The sequence below is a fragment of the Diadema setosum genome, chromosome 19 (assembly GCF_964275005.1).
Source record: "Diadema setosum chromosome 19, eeDiaSeto1, whole genome shotgun sequence".
Taxonomy (NCBI): Eukaryota; Metazoa; Echinodermata; class Echinoidea; order Diadematoida; family Diadematidae; genus Diadema; species Diadema setosum.
This window is the reverse complement of record NC_092703.1, coordinates 6,431,718-6,453,489: the sequence shown is the minus strand read 5'-3', so window position 1 is coordinate 6,453,489 and position 21,772 is coordinate 6,431,718. Positions and strand designations below refer to the sequence as shown.

The 21,772-nt window shown below is 35.6% G+C and overlaps 1 protein-coding gene across 1 annotated transcript in view; it reads right to left on the bottom strand.

The window, feature by feature from the left end:
* LOC140242952 (uronyl 2-sulfotransferase-like) overlaps positions 1-21,772 on the bottom strand; it is a 64,158-nt gene that overhangs the window by 21,633 nt on the left and 20,753 nt on the right. The window contains exon 3 of the mRNA XM_072322696.1: positions 998-1,150. Coding sequence (XP_072178797.1) covers positions 998-1,150 — 153 coding nt within the window. The remainder of the gene's footprint in view (positions 1-997; positions 1,151-21,772) is intronic.

Genomic DNA, 21,772 nt, shown 5'->3' with positions numbered 1-21,772 from the left:
GTCAACATTCATTTAATGAAAATTGGTCTTGAAATGGCTGAGATATTCAGAAACCACTCTATTAGATGTCAAAGAGCATGCAATTCTAAAGGGTATCAAAAGTTTATTTGATGAAAATCGGTTTTGAAATGGCTGAGATGTCCAAAAACAAGGTGAAACAAAGAGATCCTAATAAAGTTGTGGCCTGTCGCCTTTTATTATTATCACTTTTTTGGATATCTCAGCCATTTCAAGACCAATTTTCATCAAATAAACATTGAATCCTTCTTAAAATTACATGCTCTTTCATATTTCATAAGAGGTTTCTCATTATCTCACTTAGAAATGTTCAAAACATGAATCCCTTACCTCAACCAGTACTGTACAGTCCCTTTAAAAACAAAGAAACAAATGTGCCTTGCTCTTTGCTTTCTAATTTAATTGTATGCTTTCTAACCAATACCACCATGTCTAAAGCTGCTTTGGGTTTAAAAAAAGCAGTGGTGAGAGGTTTGGGATACTGTACAAGGTGATTTTAAAGAGAGAGAAATTTTAAAGAGACTGTACAGTACTGGTTGAGGTGAGGATTCAGGTTTATAACATTTTTTTTTTCGTGACATTATGAGAAACCTCTTATGAATTATGAAAGAGCATGTAATTTCAAGAAGGAGTCAACATTCATTTAATGAAAATTGGTCTTGAAATGGCTGAGATATCCAAAAAAGCGATCCTAATAAAATTGACAGGCCACAACTTTTTAGGATCTTTGTTTTACCTTGTTTTTAGATATCTCAGTCATTTCAAAACCAATTTTATCAAATAAACTTTTGATTCCCCTTAGAATTGTATGCTCCCTAACATTTCATACAGTGTTTTCTCAATATCTCGCAAAACGTTACAAGCTGAATCGTCATCTTAACCAGTACTGTACAGTCCCTTTAAGCCTCACTCTCTTTAATCTCTAGATCATTGCCATTCTCGTCAGACGACACTTTGGAAAAAGTCCAACTCAACATACCTCATGCACTGGGGAAATTCTGGTCTTGTTGTACACCAGCGATGACACAAAGTGGAACTTATTCTTCAAGGCAAGTTCCCGCATGACTGTGATGACTGAACGACTGCCGCACTTCCCAACTCGGTTGTAGACCACTGCCTCTCCCTCTTGTGCCTGTCAAAATGTCAAAAAACAAGTCAGAGATATACTGTAAAATGAGGAATGTTCACGTTTCCTTGCATTTTAATTTTGTGAATTCTGCGAGAGCCAAGATTCGCAAAATTAAAATGCACATGAAAGTTCTTGTCTACACTATAGACATTGAAAGTTAGAGCCAGCTCGCGAAAATTCCATGCCGTGAAAATATGTTTTACAGTAAAGTCCTGCTCATAAAATGTCAAAAAAACATCAAAGAACTATGTTCATCTCTGGAAAAACTTCCCTTAAATAAAAAAAAAAGATCATCCTGCATTGAATTAATATTGTTTTGATGGACAATTAGAATACAGAAAAACATATTGCCTGCTTTGTTAGAACAGCATTTTTGCTGGGGGACTGCAAAATGTTAAGAATATCCCCAGTATAGTGATTTGAGTAGACAAACTGAAAGTCTCATGCTCATTAAAGAGTTACAACTAATTGGATTCTAAATAAGAGGAGAAAATCTGTGACTTGTTGCACAGTTCATAATTATGACATAAACATATCAAAAGGGCTCAAAATTTATCTAATTTGCTTGCAATATATTGAAAGGCTCTAAAAGGAAACTTGTCTGGCTGATGTGATTTGTCAAGATGATGAGTTGTTTAGGAGTATTTTTAGATCAAGGTGTAAAATAATTTTTAAATCATTTGCTACAACTTTCATTCCTGAAGTGCCCTCTCCATTCAGAAGTGGATTGGTAGAACATTACTACTGTGAGGTGATCAAATTATGCCCTTGCATTAGCATTGAAGTTCATGCAGCTAACAATTCAGCTGTAAGCAATTCACTCTCAATTAATGGGATTAACTGGTATCAGTGGTAGATCCAGAGGGGGTGCACCGGGTGCATCCCCTTTACTTTATATTTTGTTACAACAAAAGAAATAAAAAGAAAAAATGGGGGTGCATGCACCCCCCCCCCTTTTAAATTTGTAAAGGCACCTTCCCTTTACAGAATTCCTAGATCTGCCCCTGGTTATGGCCCTATATAATACAATCAATGTACTATAATCAATCATAAAACATCACGTAGCAACCATGTTTGGGTATGATATGCTCCAAGATTACAATACTTCTGGCTACCTCTTTGGGTAATGTTTCACAATCTCATTGTTACCCAACTAAAATCATGTTATCACAGTGTTACTTCACACATTTCTTTTAATATAGATAGGTTTCTATTTTAGAGCAAATATCGACAGTTTCTGCAGTCATATGAGAGAACTACAGATTCCCTTTAATACCCTGGTATTACAACAGTTCTGTGTTGGTGCTTGATCATGTGCATCCTACCAGACAATATCTTGTTCTACCCCAGAGTACTTCGATTGGAAGTGTAGGCTTTTGAGGGAAATGGTGATGAATAAAAGCAATTAGGATGAGTACTTACAACTGTCAAGGTCCAATAACACTCTCTATAATTTCATTGTCGTAATTGCAATTTTGAGCTGAAATTAAAAATGAAATCATATTGACATACAGTATATGAGAGAAAATGTCATCAAGGCCACAACTATTGATACATAACTACAATATATAACTACAAGAAGTTGGAAATTTAATTGCTTTACAAAACCATGTATGATAATTTATGTATATACAGGATAAGTAACATATGAGACATAGTTCTTCTGTGTGCATTATGCATTGAATACTATGTACAACATAATTGTGTATACAGTATCAATTCTGATAACTTATTGCAGAAACTATTCGAAGGAGAAAGGCATGCACCTGCCTCAACAGTTTCTATATTTTGTTTGTAAAATATTTGATTTAGTGAAAGATTATTGAGCACTTACAATGCAATGGGATTTTTATTGTCTTTTTTTTTCATGATCAGCTGATACGGTGTGACATTCATATAAGGCAGAGAAGAATAATAGCAGAAATTGTATCTAAATGAAAAATAATGGTGTCTTTCATTGACTATGTACAGCACTCAATAGCTAAGAACTAAGGAACAGGCTAAAGTGAAGTAAAATAACTACAGCAACTCAATGCTTTCTTCACCAGCAATACTATACAGACATGGTAAATATTTTCCTTTATATTTCTGTGGATTATGGGATGTAAAAAAAAAAAATTGACACAATGTTCACACACACACTTCGCACTATAAATAATCACAACTATTCAGAAAAAAGCATACTGTTTCAGCTAAATCACACTTCTAGTGGTGTGCAGATTGGTATTTGAATTTCACTATTAGTGTTGTGATTACTATGTCCACACACATTAAAAAAAACAAATCCTTTTTTTTTTTCTTTTGCATAGCGATTCAAATCACACCCCAAAATAATGATGACAAATGGGAGCTGTGTGAACAGGCCTTCAGTGAAAATGGGCACCACTCCACAGGAAGGCCGAGGTGACATCATGTCAGTGATTAGGGGATTACGTGCTAGGTATTCTTTGACAATCAATTTCCAGACATCTTGTGCCAATATTGGCTACCAAAGCACTTCAATGATGGGTGCTAATCAGCACCACAAGTACAGTACGGGTTGAAACCTGGAGGTAGAAAGATACCTCCGTAGTTTTAAAATGGAAATGTCTGTCCTGTACATAGCTGCATCAGCATTTGCACTGGTGTGTGTCTCGCAGGCAAGATAAGATATGCAGTGACAACTGTGTCATTGTAATCTCAGAGTGTTTCCGACATTCTGCAAGGTGCCATGGACTGATATCATGATTTACAGGAAGTGCATTTTGTTTGCATTTGGAATGGTCTGCAGTATAATCCTTTGATAGTGTACTCGGTCACAGTATATCATCAAAGGATTATACTGTGAAAGTCAGGGCCGGCGCACTGTTTTCAAAAGTGTGGGGGCCCACTGCCGGGTTTCATGAGCTAACAAAAAAAAAAAAAAAAAAAAAAAAAAAGGTCCTCAGCTCATCTCTCCCCGTCCACTTCCGGGTTTCTACAGCTGAGAAGTAAAAAAAAAAAAGGGTCCTCAGCTCATTCTCTCCCCTCCCATTGCAGTGCCTCTTACGTACTTCCGGGTTAAAAAAAGTGTGGGGGCCCAAAGTGATGACACCTTATGTATTCCTTTGTATGGTGCACATACTGCAATTGATACATTTACTTGTGACATTTATAGATGCCTATACTACGATGTAATTTCGTGATATAAGACCGAAGACTGAAAACAATCGTAATTATTATTTAAATATGCATTTATATAAGACAACTAACACACCGTACAATTTCACTACGATAAAAAAGCTCAACATATGTATAGATCATTGTGTATAGTTACCAAAATGCTGTAATGACCTTAAATTAGATCGTACTGCATGATCTGGTCAATTGATGTGATAAACTTTACCTTAATAGACAATGATATTATTGTAAAGGATGCTATTGTCCTGCCCAATAGGACCCATTTTGTCAAAACGTGCATACTGCTTTTTTTTTTTCTTCTTCTTTTTTATTGTGGCAGAACTCCCTGTTACTCTTGTAGATTACTGTATGATTATGCCTGTACTCAATATTGTTAAAAAGCGAGGTATACACTCAAAATTGCCGTATACATTAATTTATTGACCTCCCCAACACAGTATGACGTAGTAATCATGCTGATACATCTGCAATATATAAACATAAACAAATCTTACTGTGTTCTCCAGCAATGTACCAATATAATACAAATCTTATTGTGTATATTTATATACATTATGCACTTATATCTTGGAATGCTATTAAAATGACATAGCCAAAGGGAGTACAGTATACCAACGAAATACGCAGAAAATCATGTACAACGAACAACGTTTTATATCATTTGTCGCATGTTTGAGCACAAATCCACGACGAATGTCTTTATTATGTGGAAGAGCTTTCTTTTATCGTTGCTTTGTTTCCCCCCCCCCCCCCCCCCCCGTAAAACAAATCAATGCTGTAATGACCTTAAATTAGATCGTACTGCATGATCTGGTCAATTGACGTGATAAACTTTACCTTAATAGACAATGATATTATTGTAAAGGATGCTATTGTCCTGCCCAATAGGACCCATTTTGTCAAAACGTGCATACTGCTTCTTTTTTTTTTTTATTGTGGCAGAACTCCCTGTTACTCTTGTAGATTACTGTATGATTATGTCTGTACTCAATATTGTTAAAAAACGAGGTATTCACTCAAAATTGCCGTATACATTAATTTATTGACCTCCCCAACACAGTATGACGTTGTAATCATGCTGATACATCTGCAATATATAAACATAAACAAATCTTACTGTGTTCTCCAACAATGTACCAATATAATACAAATCTTATTGTGTACATTTATATAGATACATTATGCACTTATATCTTGGAATGCCATTAAAATGACATAGCCAAAGGGAGTACAGTATACCAACGAAATACGCAGAAAATCATGTACAACGAACAACGTTTTATATCATTTGTCGCATGTTTGAGCACAAATCCACGACGAATGTCTTTATTATGTGGAAGAGCTTTCTTTTATCGTTGCTTTGTTTCCCCCCCCCCCCGTAAAACAAATCAAAGTCAAAGGGGCAAAACCAAAATTAACACATTTCTTTTCTCTTTCTTAAAGAGGTCTTCGTGGATTTACACCCACCACATCATTCCATTTGGATTTAATGAAATATAATTTTATTATTGTCATATTACTACTTAGAATGCATGAACTTTGCACAAAGTTTCTCTCCGTTAGTGCACAGTCGTTGGCAGGGGTTAAGCAGCATGACTCAGTAATAGCAACTGAGATATTCTTTTTTTTAATCTTGTTATGACCCTTTCGTCCGAATGCCGGGCCCTGCCGGCGCCGCTGCATTACCGGAAAGACTTTCTATTTACGTGCATATCTGATTATACCTAAACTGTACTTACCTTTCAACCTTGATATTGACAATGACATCAGTTGGCCACATCTTGGTTTTTTTTTTTTTTTTTTTTTTTTTTTTTTTTTTTTTTTTTTTTTTGTTTAAACTGAACTTCTTCCCCGTAGAGCACTATTGATCAGCAGAGTATCATTTATTTCCGCTTCTGACGAATTAAACAACATACCAGCTTACATTTAAATCAGATTCTAAAAATTTTGTATAAGATAAACAAACGGCTGATGTTTTTGACGATCGGGACAAATTCAATTGGTCTGGATTTTCCTAAACTACCAGTAGATAATGTATACAGAATGAATTTTTTTTTATATTTTTGTCAAGACAGTGTCCGTACACAGTTATAAATCACTCAAGAATGTCCCGTTTGCACTCTTGTAAACTTGTGAACCCTTTCATTGTAGTTTGACACAAGAATTTTCCTCCAGATGTACATTCCTCCTTCATGTCTCACCTTCACAAACTATCTCTACGTAAATGCATAGACGTTCGAAGGGGCTTGTCAGCATGACTCTGTTAAACAACCAATCTAATTTTTTTACCTTAACTGTTAGAACACCTCGTTCGTATACTATTATTGGAGTAATTCTATTTTTGTTATTACCATATAAGCGCCTTGTCTTCTTTTATAATCACTGTTATTTCATATTACGCATACGAATTTACCTCACCAACGTTAAGTGTAGGAGGATTCCATTTACTTTTGTAGACATAAATTTAGCGAGACTACATGATGTAACATTTGTTCTATTGTATAACATAAAAATTCTTTATTTTTGTCAAGACTGTGTCCGTGCACAGTTATAAATCACTCAAGAATGTTCCGTTTGCACTCTTGTAAACTTGTGAACCCTTTCATTGTAGTTTGACACAAGAATTTTTCTCCAGATGTACATTCCTCTTTCATGTCTCACCTTCACAAACTATCTCTACGTAAATGCATAGACGTTCGAAGGGGCTTGTCAGCATGACTCTGTTAAACAACCAATCTAATTTTTTTTTTTTACCTTAACTGTTAGAACACCTCGTTCGTATGCTATTATTGGAGTAATTATATTTCTGTTATTACCATAGAAGCGCCTTGTCTTCTTTTATAACCATTGTTATTTCATATTACGCATACGAATTTACCTCACCAACGTTAAGTGTAGGAGGATTCCATTTACTTTTGTAGACATAAATTTAGCGAGACTATATGATGTAATATTTGTTCTATTGTATAACGTAAAAATGTATCAGTATCATTATTGTTATTATCAACGCACATGCACTGCACACCCCCACACATGCACACACTCACATTTACATTCACGCACAGACATTGCAACGTACTACACAAAATACATGGCCCCAGAACAACCATTCTCAACTTTGCACTCAAATCCTCATGACTCATAACAACGATCATCCTGACCAGGGTATCATAAGTAATCACAGTAAATACTACACTATTTCGGATTTCAATAATATGTTCCAATCTTCACTTGATTCCACTGCAAGTCATGTTAATAATTCCTGTAGCAATTCCACAAATAGGAATGATGACACTAATTATAACCCCATTAAAGATTTTAGCTTATTCCACTGGAATGCTAGAAGCTTAAACAAAAATTTTGATTCATTTGAATTACTCCTTCTTTCTTTACAAAATTTTCCCTTTTCCGCAATCGGTATAACTGAAACTTGGCTAGGGCACATGTCTCCAAATTTGTTTAGCCTTGATAGATATAAAATATTTCGCTCTGATCGTAAGAGAGGTAGAGGGGGAGGGGTAGCCCTATATATATATAACGAATTGCGAGTAAAAATAAGAACTGATATTGATATTGAAGGTTGTGAAAGCCTGTTTGTGGAAATCATTAATGATAAAATGAAAAATAAGATAATTGGTGTTATATACAGGCCACCAAATCATAAAACTGAAATGTTTTTAGAAAATTTTGATGAATGCCTCAACACGATTACACAAGAAAATAAGGAAATTTATATTATGGGCGACTATAATATTGACATGACGAAAATAGATACTTTAGCGGTAAAATTAAAAACTATTCTTTTTTCATATGCTTTCCATTCCCATATTGATAACCCAACAAGAATATCCCAAACATCTAAAACCTTGTTGGATAATATTTTTTCTAATAACTTTTCTGTAAATAAATTCATTAATGGTATCTTATATTATGATATATCTGATCATTTACCGATATTTATTATTCTTCGTTATTCTGAAAACGTCAAAAGTATTTCAAAACCCAGGCCGATAATGTACAGAAAAGAATCAGACGAGAATATTGAATTACTTAATCTTGATTTAGTGAAGGAAGAATGGCAAGAAGTGTATCTTCAAAATAACGCCGATAAAGCTTATGATATTTTCTTAGATAAACTTTTATATTATTATCGAAAAAACATTCCTTTAGTTAAGAAAAAAACACGCAGAAAGAACAAACATCCCTGGATTACAAAGGGAATCATCAATTCAATAAAAACCCGTAATAAATTGTATAAACTGGCGATTATTACCCACAATACAAAACATTTTACAGATTACAAAAAGTATAGAAATATACTCAGTAATTTGATTCGTATTTCTCGTAAAATGTATTATTCCGATAAGTTTGATAATCAAAAGGATAACGTAAATGGTTTATGGGAAACTATATATGAAATAACAGGTAAAAATAATAAGGAAACATCGTCCGTTTTTTATAATGACAACAAAGAACTCATAAACCCTGATGAAATATCTGATGCTTTTAACTCATACTTCGTAAATATTGGCCCCCAATTAGCTTCAAAAATAAAAAACAAACATGTTCATTCAAACTTTACTGAATTTCTTCCACCAAACTGCGACAAATCCCTTTTCTTTACCCCAACAGATGAGGAAGAAATACTGGAGATTGTTAACAGATTAAAGCCAAGTAGATCTAGTGGCCATGATGAAATAAGTGTTTATATACTGAAGAAAATCATCAAACAAATAACCACACCTTTATCTTACATTTTCAATCTTTCACTGTCTTCTGGAATATGCCCGAACTCATTAAAGATTGCGAAAGTAGTTCCAATTTTCAAAAGAAAAGACGACCCTTCTCTTTTAACAAATTATAGACCAATATCGTTATTACCTAGTATTTCTAAAATTCTGGAAAAAATTATTCATAAACGCCTGTACATTTTTCTTCATGTAAATGACCTACTTATACCTAATCAGTTTGGATTTAGAAAGGGCCATTCCACCGATTTAGCTATAATTCAATTGTTAGATAAGATTACTGAATCTTTTGCAAATAAAAAACATTTTATAGGAATTTTCATGGATTTATCAAAGGCTTTTGATACCATAGATCATGATATATTAATTTACAAATTAAAAAGATATGGTATTCGTGGTTTAGCACTTTCTTGGATTATTGATTATTTATCCAACAGAAAGCAATATGTACTATTTAAGTCATCTAAATCTCCGAATTCTAATATTGTATGTGGTGTTCCCCAGGGATCAATTCTTGGCCCCCTACTGTTCCTTGTATATATTAATGATATAATAAATACATCAAAAACTCTTAAATTTATACTTTTTGCGGATGATACTAATATTTTTTACTCCCATGAGAACCTCGAAACACTGTTTAATACTCTGAACACGGAAATAGACAAAGTCTCCCGATGGTTTATATGTAATAAATTATCCCTTAATGTCTCTAAAACAAATTTTATACGTTTCAAACCTACTGCTTCACAGAACATTAACAGCAGTTATAATATCAATATTGATGGATTATCTTTAACTGAAGTAAGATCTACTAAATTTTTAGGAATCACAATTGACTCGAGTTTAACTTGGAACGATCACATTCATAATATCCACACGTCTGTCTCAAGAACTGTAGGAATTTTATATCGACTGAAAAACTTCATTTCTCAAAATTCCCTGACTATTCTATACAATGCATTGATCTTACCACATATCACATACTGCAATATCGTTTGGGGAAACTGTGGCTCAACTAAAATTAATCCAATTCTTACTCTCCAAAAACGTGCTGTACGTTTGATTACCAATTCCCGTTACTTATCCCCATCCAATCCCCTATTTCATCAACTAAAAACATTGAAAATTGAGGATCTTCACACCTTTCAAACTGCTGTTTTTATGTATAAATATACATTTAATTGTCTTCCAAAAATTTTTGATGGCTTCTTCACTCCAAATTTCACCGTTCATTCATATCCAACACGTCAGTCGTCCGATTACCATCTCGAAAACCCCAGAATCATTTTAGCTCAAAAATCTTTAAAGCACAATGGACCAGATATTTGGAATTCTTTACCCCCTAATTTAAAACAACGTACGTCGTTGAACATTTTTAAACGAGAACTAAAAAACACCCTCATAATCCAGTATACTTCTGACACATAAAAATATTCATACCACCTGGTCAACAAACACCCTAAACAATGAGTTCACGGCCATAACTGAAGTAATATTCACCTCATCACACTGATACACAAAATAACACTCAACGTACAAACCAAGATTCATCCCAACACAATGCACACCGCACTGCACCGCACGCCCTTCGCACAATTTACTTCCCACTCAGTGAGTGGCAAGATTTTCTTTATGTATCTCTTCGTTGTGCCCTTTGCACAATTACCCCCCACTCAGTGAGTGGCAAGATTTTCTTTATGTATCTCTTTACCTGGGGCCATCTTCCTCGTCAAGCTTAGCTTATGATGATGGTCCCCTGCATTTCATTTTTATCATTTCCAATTGCTTCCTTTCATACATGATATTCGTTCTTGAAAAAAAAAAAAAAAAAATGTATGTAAGATCCAAACGTTACGAATATTAGCTGTGTAAATGACTATGTAAGTATTTTGTTGATTTGTGGATTTGTATTGATTTTGAAATGCAGAAATAAAAACTGAACTGAACTGAACTGAATAAAGTGTGGGGGCCTGAGCCCCCACGGCCCCCACCGCTGTGCCGCCCCTGAAAGTCATTCCATGACTAGAAATTTAAAGGACAAGTTCACCTTCATAAACATAAGGATTGAGAGAATGCAGCAATATTAGTAGAACACATCAGTGAAAGTTTGAGGAAAATTGGACAATCGATGCAAAAGTTATGAATTTTTAAAATTTTTGTCTTGGAACCGCTGGATGAGGAGACTACTAAGGCTTGTGATGTCATATGAGTACAACAGTATAAAGAAAATGTAAAGAAAATTCAACATATATTCACTTTTTTCGCATAATAAAAGAGCACTTGACTTGCCTCTTTCTAAAGGCAGTGGGAATAATATTACCCATAACATATGTCAGTAATGAGTCAAGGGAATGTGTACTTTTTTCAAAAGATGAAATTTTGTGAAATTCTCTTTATATTTTCCTTATATTGTTGTACGCATGTGACATTATACACTGCAGTAGTCTTCTCATCCAGTGGTAACTGCACAAAAACTTCAAAAATTCATAACTTTTGAATGGATTGTCTGATTTTCCTCAAACTTTCAATGATGTGTTCTACTAATATTGCTACATTCTCTCAATCCTTATGTTAATAAAAGTGAACTTGTCCTTTAATACATCTGAACTAAATTTCACTAAACGTTCAGGCCACTGATCCTTTATTGCTGTCATTTTATGCATTTAAAATGACTTTGTAACTTAATACCTTTTGACATTCCTATTTGAAGTTACAGCCAGAAAATATAATTTATATTTTTTTAAAGTGAAGAGTAAACTGTTACCTTGACCTTTTACCACTTTGTTTCCATGGAATTACCTGAATATGTAATTCCTAGATCCTTCTGACCTAAGCAAATTCCTACTGGACATTCCTAGATGAAAATTTCCACTGGAAAATGCCACTTTCTGCTGAATATTACACATATATGGCAGTAATCAGGATCCTAGCCAAAATGTGACCAGCAAACAATCAATAATTCATGTACCTGCACACGCACTCACCTGCACACGCACTCACAGGCACCACTCCTGTTTACCAAGTAATTGTATAAAACTGGATTTACACGCACTTTAACATGGCCCATCTGTATTAGTGTTCAAGTACTACAATAAAAAATGGTAATTTAACTCTGGCTGTCCGTCTGCTCAAGCACGGCTTATAACGGCGGCCCTCTGCATCATATGTATATATTATATATTGTACTGTGAATTAAGTCATTATTGGCCATATAAACATTTTGTATGTTATTTAACGTTTCATTTGTCTTTACATACAAAATATGACATACTATGTAATATGTCAATAATTTTCAGAATTGTATTTGTGTAATTGAACCTGCCTTTGTTATTTTTGTTATTCTGAAAGAAAATATGAAATGCAGAAAATAAAATCTTTTCAAACAAAAAAAAAAAAAATAATAATAATTCATGTAATTTACCTCTGAGGCCAAGTACCAACACAATCCACTAAAGAGATGGTATAGTACATGGTATTTAATTGGCCAAGGTGAGGATTCAGCTTTTAACTTTTTGTGAGATACTTAGTAACCATTTTATGAAATGTTTAAGAGCGTACAATTCTAAGAGGAATTAATTTTTTTTTTCATCAAATAAACTTTGAGTTCCTCATAGAATTGTATGCTCTTCCATATTTCATCAGAGGTTTTTCATGTCTCAAGAACTCATCATCAAAAATCATTGCAAACTTGAAGCCCCATCTCCATCGAAACGGTACACCATCCCTTTAAGCAGTTTTCCCCCTTTAAAGGGACTGTACAGTACTGGTTGAGGTGAGGATTCAGGTTTATAACATTCCTAAGTGAGATAATGAGTAACCTCTTATGAAATATGAAAGAACATGTAATTTTAAGAGGGATTCAAAGTTTATTTGATGAAAATTGGTTTTCAAATGGCTGAGATATCCAAAAAAGTGATAAGCCTTTTATTACGATCTCTTTGTTTCACCTTGTTTTTGGATATCTCAGCCATTTCAAAACCGATTTTCAGCACATAAACTTTTGATTCCCCTTAGAATTGCATGCTCTTTGACATCTCATAGAGTGACTTCTGAATATCTCACAAAACGTTAAAAGCTAAATCCTCACCTCAACCAGAACTGTACAGTCTCTTTAATTTATGAATAAAATATGTGATATGGACAGACAGATGGATGGCGGGACAAACAGACAACCAAAAGATGTAACGAAATAAGAATGATAGAACTTTGCTTTGCTGGCAAGTCATTAGATAGCCCCCAACAGAGACAGCCTGATAGCATTTTCAATGATGATTCATACCAAAAGATGGGAATATGTCAAAACATAGTCTGTTGATTTCAGAGTGACTTTCAAATCCTTGCTGTCTGCATAGTTTTCTCCCTCTACAAGGCCATCCATCTGCCTTTTGATTGCAACATCTATTCACATCAGTTTTTTATGTTTTTATTGAAGAAAAAACATGACATACAATCAAGAACAAAACAGTACATGCATTATAATTTGATAAAATCAAACAAGGCTTTACACATTAAACATGAACTTACTAAAGTAGATGCCAAGATTACAATTTTTAAGGCAATGTAATACTCTGTTTTTTTTGCAACTGATTGACAAATTGCCCTACATCGACGTAAATAAGCACTGAATTGATCAGTGTTTTAGTAGTAGCCATGATAAAAAATCATGGGCGTACATACTCGAGCAGGATTTGAACCTACGACCTCCTGATCACCGGACAGGCGTCATCTCCACTAGACCACCGAGCTTTCGCCCGAAAGCAAGTGTTGGTTCTAATCCTTATAGCATGCAGCAGGTACTGCTTTGCAGCGGGTACTGCACTAATATGCATTTGTACTACAAATCTTCCGTTTCCACAGGGCATTGGCAGGTGTCTACCTTTGACCTCTGATGACCTTTAGAGGTCAATGACCTCAAAATACCATAACATTGATCTGTGATGTTATTAGTTAATGATAAACATGGTTAAGATGTGCAAAACAAGCATATCTGTTTTACAATGAAATTGTCTTCATAGTCCAAAGAGCAAAGACAGGTTTCTACCTCTGACCTCTGGTGACCTTTAGAGGTTTTTATGACCTCAAAATATCATAATATTGATCTGTGGTGTCATTAGTTAATGATAAACATGGTTAACATGTACAAAACAAGCATATCTGTTTTACAATGAAATTATCTTCATATTCCAAAGAGCACAGACAGGGCTCTACCATTGACCTCTGGTGATCTTTAGAGGATATACAAAACAAACATATCTGTTTTACAATTGTAGCCCAGATGGCTACTAGCACAGAAATTAAAGAATAGATTTTATAGAATAGAATAGAATAGAATAGAATAGAATAGAATAGAATAGAATAGAATAGAATAGAATAGAATAGAATAGAATAGAAAAGAATAAAATAGAATAGAATAGAATAGAATAGAGAGTAAAAGAAAACAGAACACTGCATTCGTTTTCCTAGTCACCCAGTGACGTCAATATGCTCAGTATTTTCCCCTTCTTGGAGTTTATGAAATCGTTATCTTCCTTCCAGCTATTTTTTGTCGAAACCTCCTCTCCCACAAAAAGTCTATGGTCATAGGAATTTATAAGTTAGACATTGGCTACTTTCCCCGCTAGTGGTCAGTTCAAATGGCACTTCATCCCCAAAGTCCCGCACCACATTACGGGGAATGACATGATGGCGTGTTTTTACCCTCTGATCCCCAAACATAAATGATCTTTTGAGCTGGAAGGTCACCCTCCTGCCAGAATTCATCCCTCTAAAGGGATTTTTACACTTCCCTTGCAAATTTTTGCTTGGTCCCGTACCGACGATGGGGCTAAGGGGAGGGGAGTCTTGGCCCCACCAATAAGGAATTCATTTCTAGTGAACACCACACTCCAGTATAAGATTGAGCCAACGAAATGCTTTAGGGAAAGGAAGTTTGTTAGCAAATCACTCAAAAAAAAAAACATGTTTGAGCCGAGAAATCTCTTGTTTAGAGTGGCAAGCTGTAAATGTGATGACAAATCCAATATCTATGTATCTAAGTCAAGTACAATAATATGGTCGCCGGCTTGGAGAAAGTCGTAAGGAGCTTTTGGGAACTTACACACTAATGAAGTTGTCTTCATATACAATGTATATATATATATACATACATATAAGAGAAATCGTTCAAGAGGAATGACTTTAATTTACATTTGAAGACATTTCAAGAGATGTAGTATGATTTGTTAAGGGGCAATTCATTCTACTGTTTGCAGTCTTGTAAACATACTTGCATCTTTAGCGAAAACTGTTCGAGTACGTGGACAGTGATAAGTAGGCCCCTCTAATCAAATTATGTATGAACCAAATGGTTTCTTTTGAACATGTATTGTGTTGAAAAGTTCTTGGCAAAATTCCAGGGAAAATGTGTACATGAAAATCCCGATGTTCAAAGCATGTGATGGGAAGTGTAAACAGTACGTGCGAATCCTGCTAAACTTAGTTGTTAGTGGGGAAAAGAGAAGAAAAGAAAAGAAAAGTCTCGCTCTACCATGTCTACATCACAATACCTATGGATATCTAAGCTGGAGGTGGGTTGGAATGTCTTGTTTAGAGCACCAACCTTAGTACAGATTAATTGGCACGTTATCTTTTGAAGAGAAACAATACTTTGTTTCACATTGTTAGTGGGGAAAAGAAAAGAAAAGAAAAGAAAAGAAAAGAAAAGAAAAGAAAAGAAAAGAAAAGAAAAGAAAAGAAAAGAAAAGTCTCGCTTCATGAGAGATGTTGAGATCCCGCTCTCCACCACAACGCCTACGGATGTCTAGGCTGGAGGTGGGTTGGAGTGTCTTAAATAGAGCACCAACAGTAATTGCAGATTAATTGGCACGCTATCTTTTCAAGAGAAACAATACTTTGTTTCACACACGATGATAGCAGAAAGACATTATCATCTGCTCGTGTGAAATCAAGCAGAAGTTTTTCAAAACATTTCAAGGGGCATCTTGGTGAGTTACAGTCTGTTAAACATGTCAATATAATGTGAAAAACAAATTGAAGGCCACCTGCAATAGGCCATCTGCAATACAGCCTTGCATTTTCTGACATCAAACCAACTTCACGTGAAATAATCAACACGTTCCATATTATACTTGTGATGGAGAGGGAATATAATGAACAACAACATTGCAAGATTGATGAAGACAACAGACGGGAACTGATTCCACGTTAAATACATAAACATGTACATATATATATATTGATTTCTCTATGCATTTTCCCATATCATTACACATAATCATTACACACGTATACTTGATATGGTGTTCAGATGTTCCATGACGTCACTGTATGCTCCAGGACCATGAGTCATTCATCGGAACCATAGGCCTACAGCCAACGAGCTCGAAACTATAGGTAGCATTGCCCATGAGCTTGACACTAAGTTTAGGCAAACCAGGCCCATAAGAGTCTGACACATGGGGGGGGGGGGGGTCCACAAGACCTATACACTGAATAGATTAAGCTCTCTGATATCAATCTCGTAACGCGTGCCAAGTTTTCCTCGAGTGTCGAGCTCGCGGACCGCACAGCTTGTGGGCCTATTATATTTGATGTCGAGCTCATGGACCGTGTTCATCTAGTGTTTAGGTCACAGGATGTACGACTCGTGAGATGCGTAACTCATGGGCAGTACTACTCTTGAGTTGTTTGACTTGTGACGTACACCTGATGAGGTGGGCCTGTTGTTTTCTGGTTAGCATCTTTCACCCTTTCATCCAGTTCAAGGGACTTTGCCATATACCTGTTCACATACTATTAAGCATCAACCCAAAATATGGTACTCCTCTCCCCACTTTCCATGTTTAAGCGTACAAATTTTGTCCAGTGCAAATTTGATATCGTTGCACATAATTTCATGCAAGCTAGGCTGCATAACTAACCCAAACATAAATATTATACAGTATGTACAAATTACAATCAGATTTTCGAATTGATAACACCCAATATGATTAACTTGTCTAAATGCTACTCCAGGGTCTTGAAATATAAAATTTTAGCTCTATTTTGAAGTAAACCCCATTCGATTTGGTTAAGCGGTCACAGAGAAATGTGGATTGTTTAAAGAGTGTCATGAGTTTGATTCTTCCAAGTTCAGCACTTCGATGATCTTGTGTGTGAATACAATAGACAGAACTTGGAGGGAAGAGATTCCTGACATCCTCTACAAAAAATGCCTCATTTCTCTTTGACCACTGAAGGAAATCGAATGGGGTTTCCTGTAAGATGTGGGCAATGAGTTATAGTTTCATACCCTGAATTAGGTGATCCGAGTATCCTCTCGGATCACCTTCTGTTTCTGTACGGATTCTTTCTTCTTCTTCTTCTTTTTCTTATTTCTCCCCAAAAGTTGTGCATCGATTAGCTCAGAAAGTCCTTTTCCTATCAATATCAAAATTATACCATGTATGTATCATGTCCTAAAGACGACAGCGCAAGTAAAATCATAGTGATCAGTCGACCGTGACGTCACTATGACGTCATTATATGAAAACACATTTTCATTCATATCTCATTAATGGAATGGAATTTTGCAATGAAATTTACGTCACATATAATTCAAGTTATGCGCATTCTACTCATGTTCTCAAAATTCATATTTTCTCTTAAAACGTGCGCGTACGCGCGCGTTGAAATATTTGTATGCTCAAATCGAGCTCAAATTTTTTTTGCACACGTTTCAGACCATTTGGAGCATTTTTTGAAAAATTGAAAAAATTGGACGGACGCGTACGCGCGCGCACATATTCGCACACACAGCTCATATGCAATGGAAATTTCCCGTTTTTTTACATTTATCGGATGCCTGAATTGTCAAGAAATATTTCTACCAAGTTTCAAGTCAATCTGACTCAATATGACGTCATACGGGCCCGTCAAAGTTGAAATTCCGCGCGCGCGTCAATGGCGATATACAGTGCAACGATGCCAAAAAAACGCCAATTTTAAATCCGATTTTACTCGTCAGGATGGACGGTGACCCCCCATTTTCTTTACATATTCTGAAAGCTGATGAGTTGTACATGTCATTTCATGGGCTGGCTATGCTGGAAAAATGACTAAAAGATATCAAATATCTTAATAAAGTAAAAAAAGTAAATTTTCAAAATGACGTCATCAAATTTCAAGTTCAATCAAGCGTATCTCACTTATCCTTTGCCAATTTACACCCAGATTTCAGTATGTTGTAGCTTATTATATGATCTTTCATTAATATAATTACAACATTTTGATTGGATGACGGCATCACCTCGTAAAAATGGATTGAAAGTAATATTGTCAAATTTGACCAGTTTACGTGTTATCTCTATGGGAGAGCAGTTTTTCTGGCAGTGAAAATTGACATGACTCTCTTTTTCGAGCACTAGCTCACTTATGCTTCGGTGAATTTCTCCCAGATTTTAGTATGTTGTAGCTGAGACTTTGGGCTATCGTAAATGTGCCCTCCATTTTTTCATACGATGTCGGCATCACGTCGAAAAACTTGGTTGAAAATGGCACGAGGCTTCGATGCAGCGTCATTTTGCTTAATACACAGGGCCTATGGAGAATGAAATAGGTCATTGCGTAGCGCATCCGACTCGTAATCCTAAGGTCCCTGGTTCGAGGCTCACCCCTGCCAATATTTTTTAAAATTTTTTTAAACACTTTTTTCTTCTTTTTCTTTAGTTAATCTTAATCTCCCTTCCCTTACTTTATCTTTTTCTGATTTTTTTATGCTTCTCCTTCAAATTTCTATAAAATAACAATTTTTCTTTATTTTTCTTTCTTTCTACTTTCTGTGCAATAGATGAACAACAACAATGGCTATCAATCCCATATTTTGCACATGTTTAATACATGTCACGTACATTATTTCATAAAATAACAACTACTTGATCGGACACCATCTTGGGTATGTAAATTAGGGTCAAAGGTCATAAATGTTTCATCCAGTATCTTGGTGAATACATGTCCTATCTTTCCCATATTTTGCACACGCAAAGACCATGTTACAAGAATCATTTCAAAAAATAATCACTTTTTGCTTAGACGCCATTTTGGGTGTGCAAAGTGAGGTCAAAGGTCAAATATACTTCATTCTGTATTTCCGTTAGTGTATACGGAATTCGGTACCAAAGATGGCAGGTCTCACTCCCTTTTCTAAATGAGAATCCAAATATCACACGGCCAATGTCTCTAAACAAGGATGAAACCTTATGGTCATGCCTATTGTGATCAGGACTCGAATCATTGATTAAAAAAAAAATCGGATCACCTAATTTGTCAGTCTTGACAAATTCCGGGTCTAGTTTGTATTTAGATTGATTCAATATTTTTAAAGATATCATTGCGGAGGGTCCCGTTGTAATTTTTTTCGGGGGGGGGGGGGGGGGGGGACATACGATATTTGAGGTCACTGCCATCACTGAAGACACGTAAGCTTCATTTCTGAAGTAATTGACCGCTCACATTCCTGAGACCTTTTACTATGAACCAATGCTCTGTGGAATATGCATACATGCTTTGATTATAACGTCATGACGTGATTTGTAAATGATTAAACTTTTAGGATTAAACCAATGAAGCCAAACATCAATAATTGTAATCCTACACAAATTTTGATATTCTAAAATTCTGACCTCACATTGTCCTTAGATGTCAAAGCATAAATGCTAATAGCATAAAGCGTGATTGCACACCAGGTATACAGGTAACCATTGAATATACGTCAAATATCAATATTCTGATATTTTGAGGTCATTGACCTCTGTTGATCTCTTTTTTTTTACAGTGGAATTGCCTCAATGTTCCACCCATCCTTGAAACCTGTCAAGGATCGGTGGAACATTGAGGCACTTCCACTGTAAAAAAAAACCCCAAAACAAACAAACAAACAAACAAACAAACAAACAACCAAAACAAACAAACATGGATTTAGTACATCATTGCCGTGTTTATAAGTAATGAATGACAAAATATCAATATTCTGATATTTTGAGGTCATTGACCTCTTGAGGTCATCAGAGGTTAAAGGGAGAAACCTGGCATGGTTCTATGGAACATGAAGACAATTCCAATGTAACTAAAAATTAGTTTTTAGTACATCATTACCATTTTAACATTCATCAATGGCGCAAAATATCTATTTTCATCAAATTTTGAGGTCATTGAACTTTGGAGGACATCAGAGGCCAATTCAGACTTACCTCCTGATCTTAAAATGAATCTTATAAGATGTACTAACACTGGTGAAAGTTTTATGCTTTAGTCAAATTTTGCACAATTTTTCGGCTTATCTGCTCTACTAGTGAAAGGAAAGAGGGTTTAACCTTTTGGAATTTACAGCGATTTTTATGAAAAATTTTGTGCAGAGCAACAAGAAATTGATATAAGAGGAGTGAGGTTGAGAATGGTTGACTCCAAATAGTCTTTCAAAATCTGATAACATTAATGTCTCTTTTAGATTGGAGCTTAAATATCTCTCTAATCTGGACCAGATGGGAGCAGATGGGAACAGAAAACTAAAAAGTGCTGAATAGAATCCTCTTCCCTATTGCATACACTGCATAAGGAAGTATCAGACCTCCAAATTTTGGATAAGAAATCATTTGTAGCAATGGCCTTGTGAAACACCTTAAACTAAGTAAGAAGATTTCAATGGAGTTTCAGTTGGTTTCACAACGTGATATTATGGTTTCAAGACCTGACACAGTTTCAAGATGTGATGGTTTAAAAGGCAGATACCCCAACATGAATAACACCTCAAAAATGTGAAATGACCATACACCTGAATTTTCATATCAATTTAAAATTTTGCCAGCATGCTGCATCTCAATAACTGTCATCCCAATTTAACCCTTTCTGTACCAGGGACTTTGGACAGTGTGTACATTAATTGTTTGTTTGTTTGTTTGTTCATTTTCCATCTGAGAAGTTGGCTGGATAGCCCATATTCAGCTGCATTAAGCTGGTCTTCCATGGGGTCCAGTTGGATGTGAGGTGGGACCACTTAACCGGGTTAAACGCCCTGCTCTTTGCGATGAATGAATGAAGCGGGATCTTTTACGTGCATGAGTTGTTACTCTCTCACACACGGGACCTCCATTTTATGTCCTATCCGAGGGACAGAGTGTTTTGCCTCTTGCTAGAGGGGACGGTATGCTTAAACACACAACATTGCTCAGTCCAGACTCGGGTTCGAACCCGGGCCGCGTGATCGTGAGGCAGACGCGTTACCGACTGAGCCAACTCACCGCCCAATTGAGTGAATTCAGCGTAAAGGAAAGTTTGAGGACAATCAGACAATCTCAAGATTGAAAAGTTGTGAATTTTATCAAGTTTTGGTGTGCACTGCCATGGCTGGATGAGAAGAGAAGATTATAACCTTTTGTGACATCACGCATGGACGATAAAAAAAATATGGAAACAGAAAATCATCATATCTTCACTTTTCTAGCAACATGAGACAGCTCTTGACTTACCTAGAGCTTTCAGAAAGTAGCTGGGGAATAATGATACAATATACCCCCAAGCAGGGTGCTACATAAGCACTTGCCCAATTGCTCAGGGCAAGGGAAAAATCAAATTCGGGCATGTATTTTTGAACAATGAGAACAAATGCTTGCCTGAATTGGGCAAGCAAAAAGTTTTGAAGCCACCATTTTTAAATTATTCCCCTGACAATCCCACAAAGTCAACC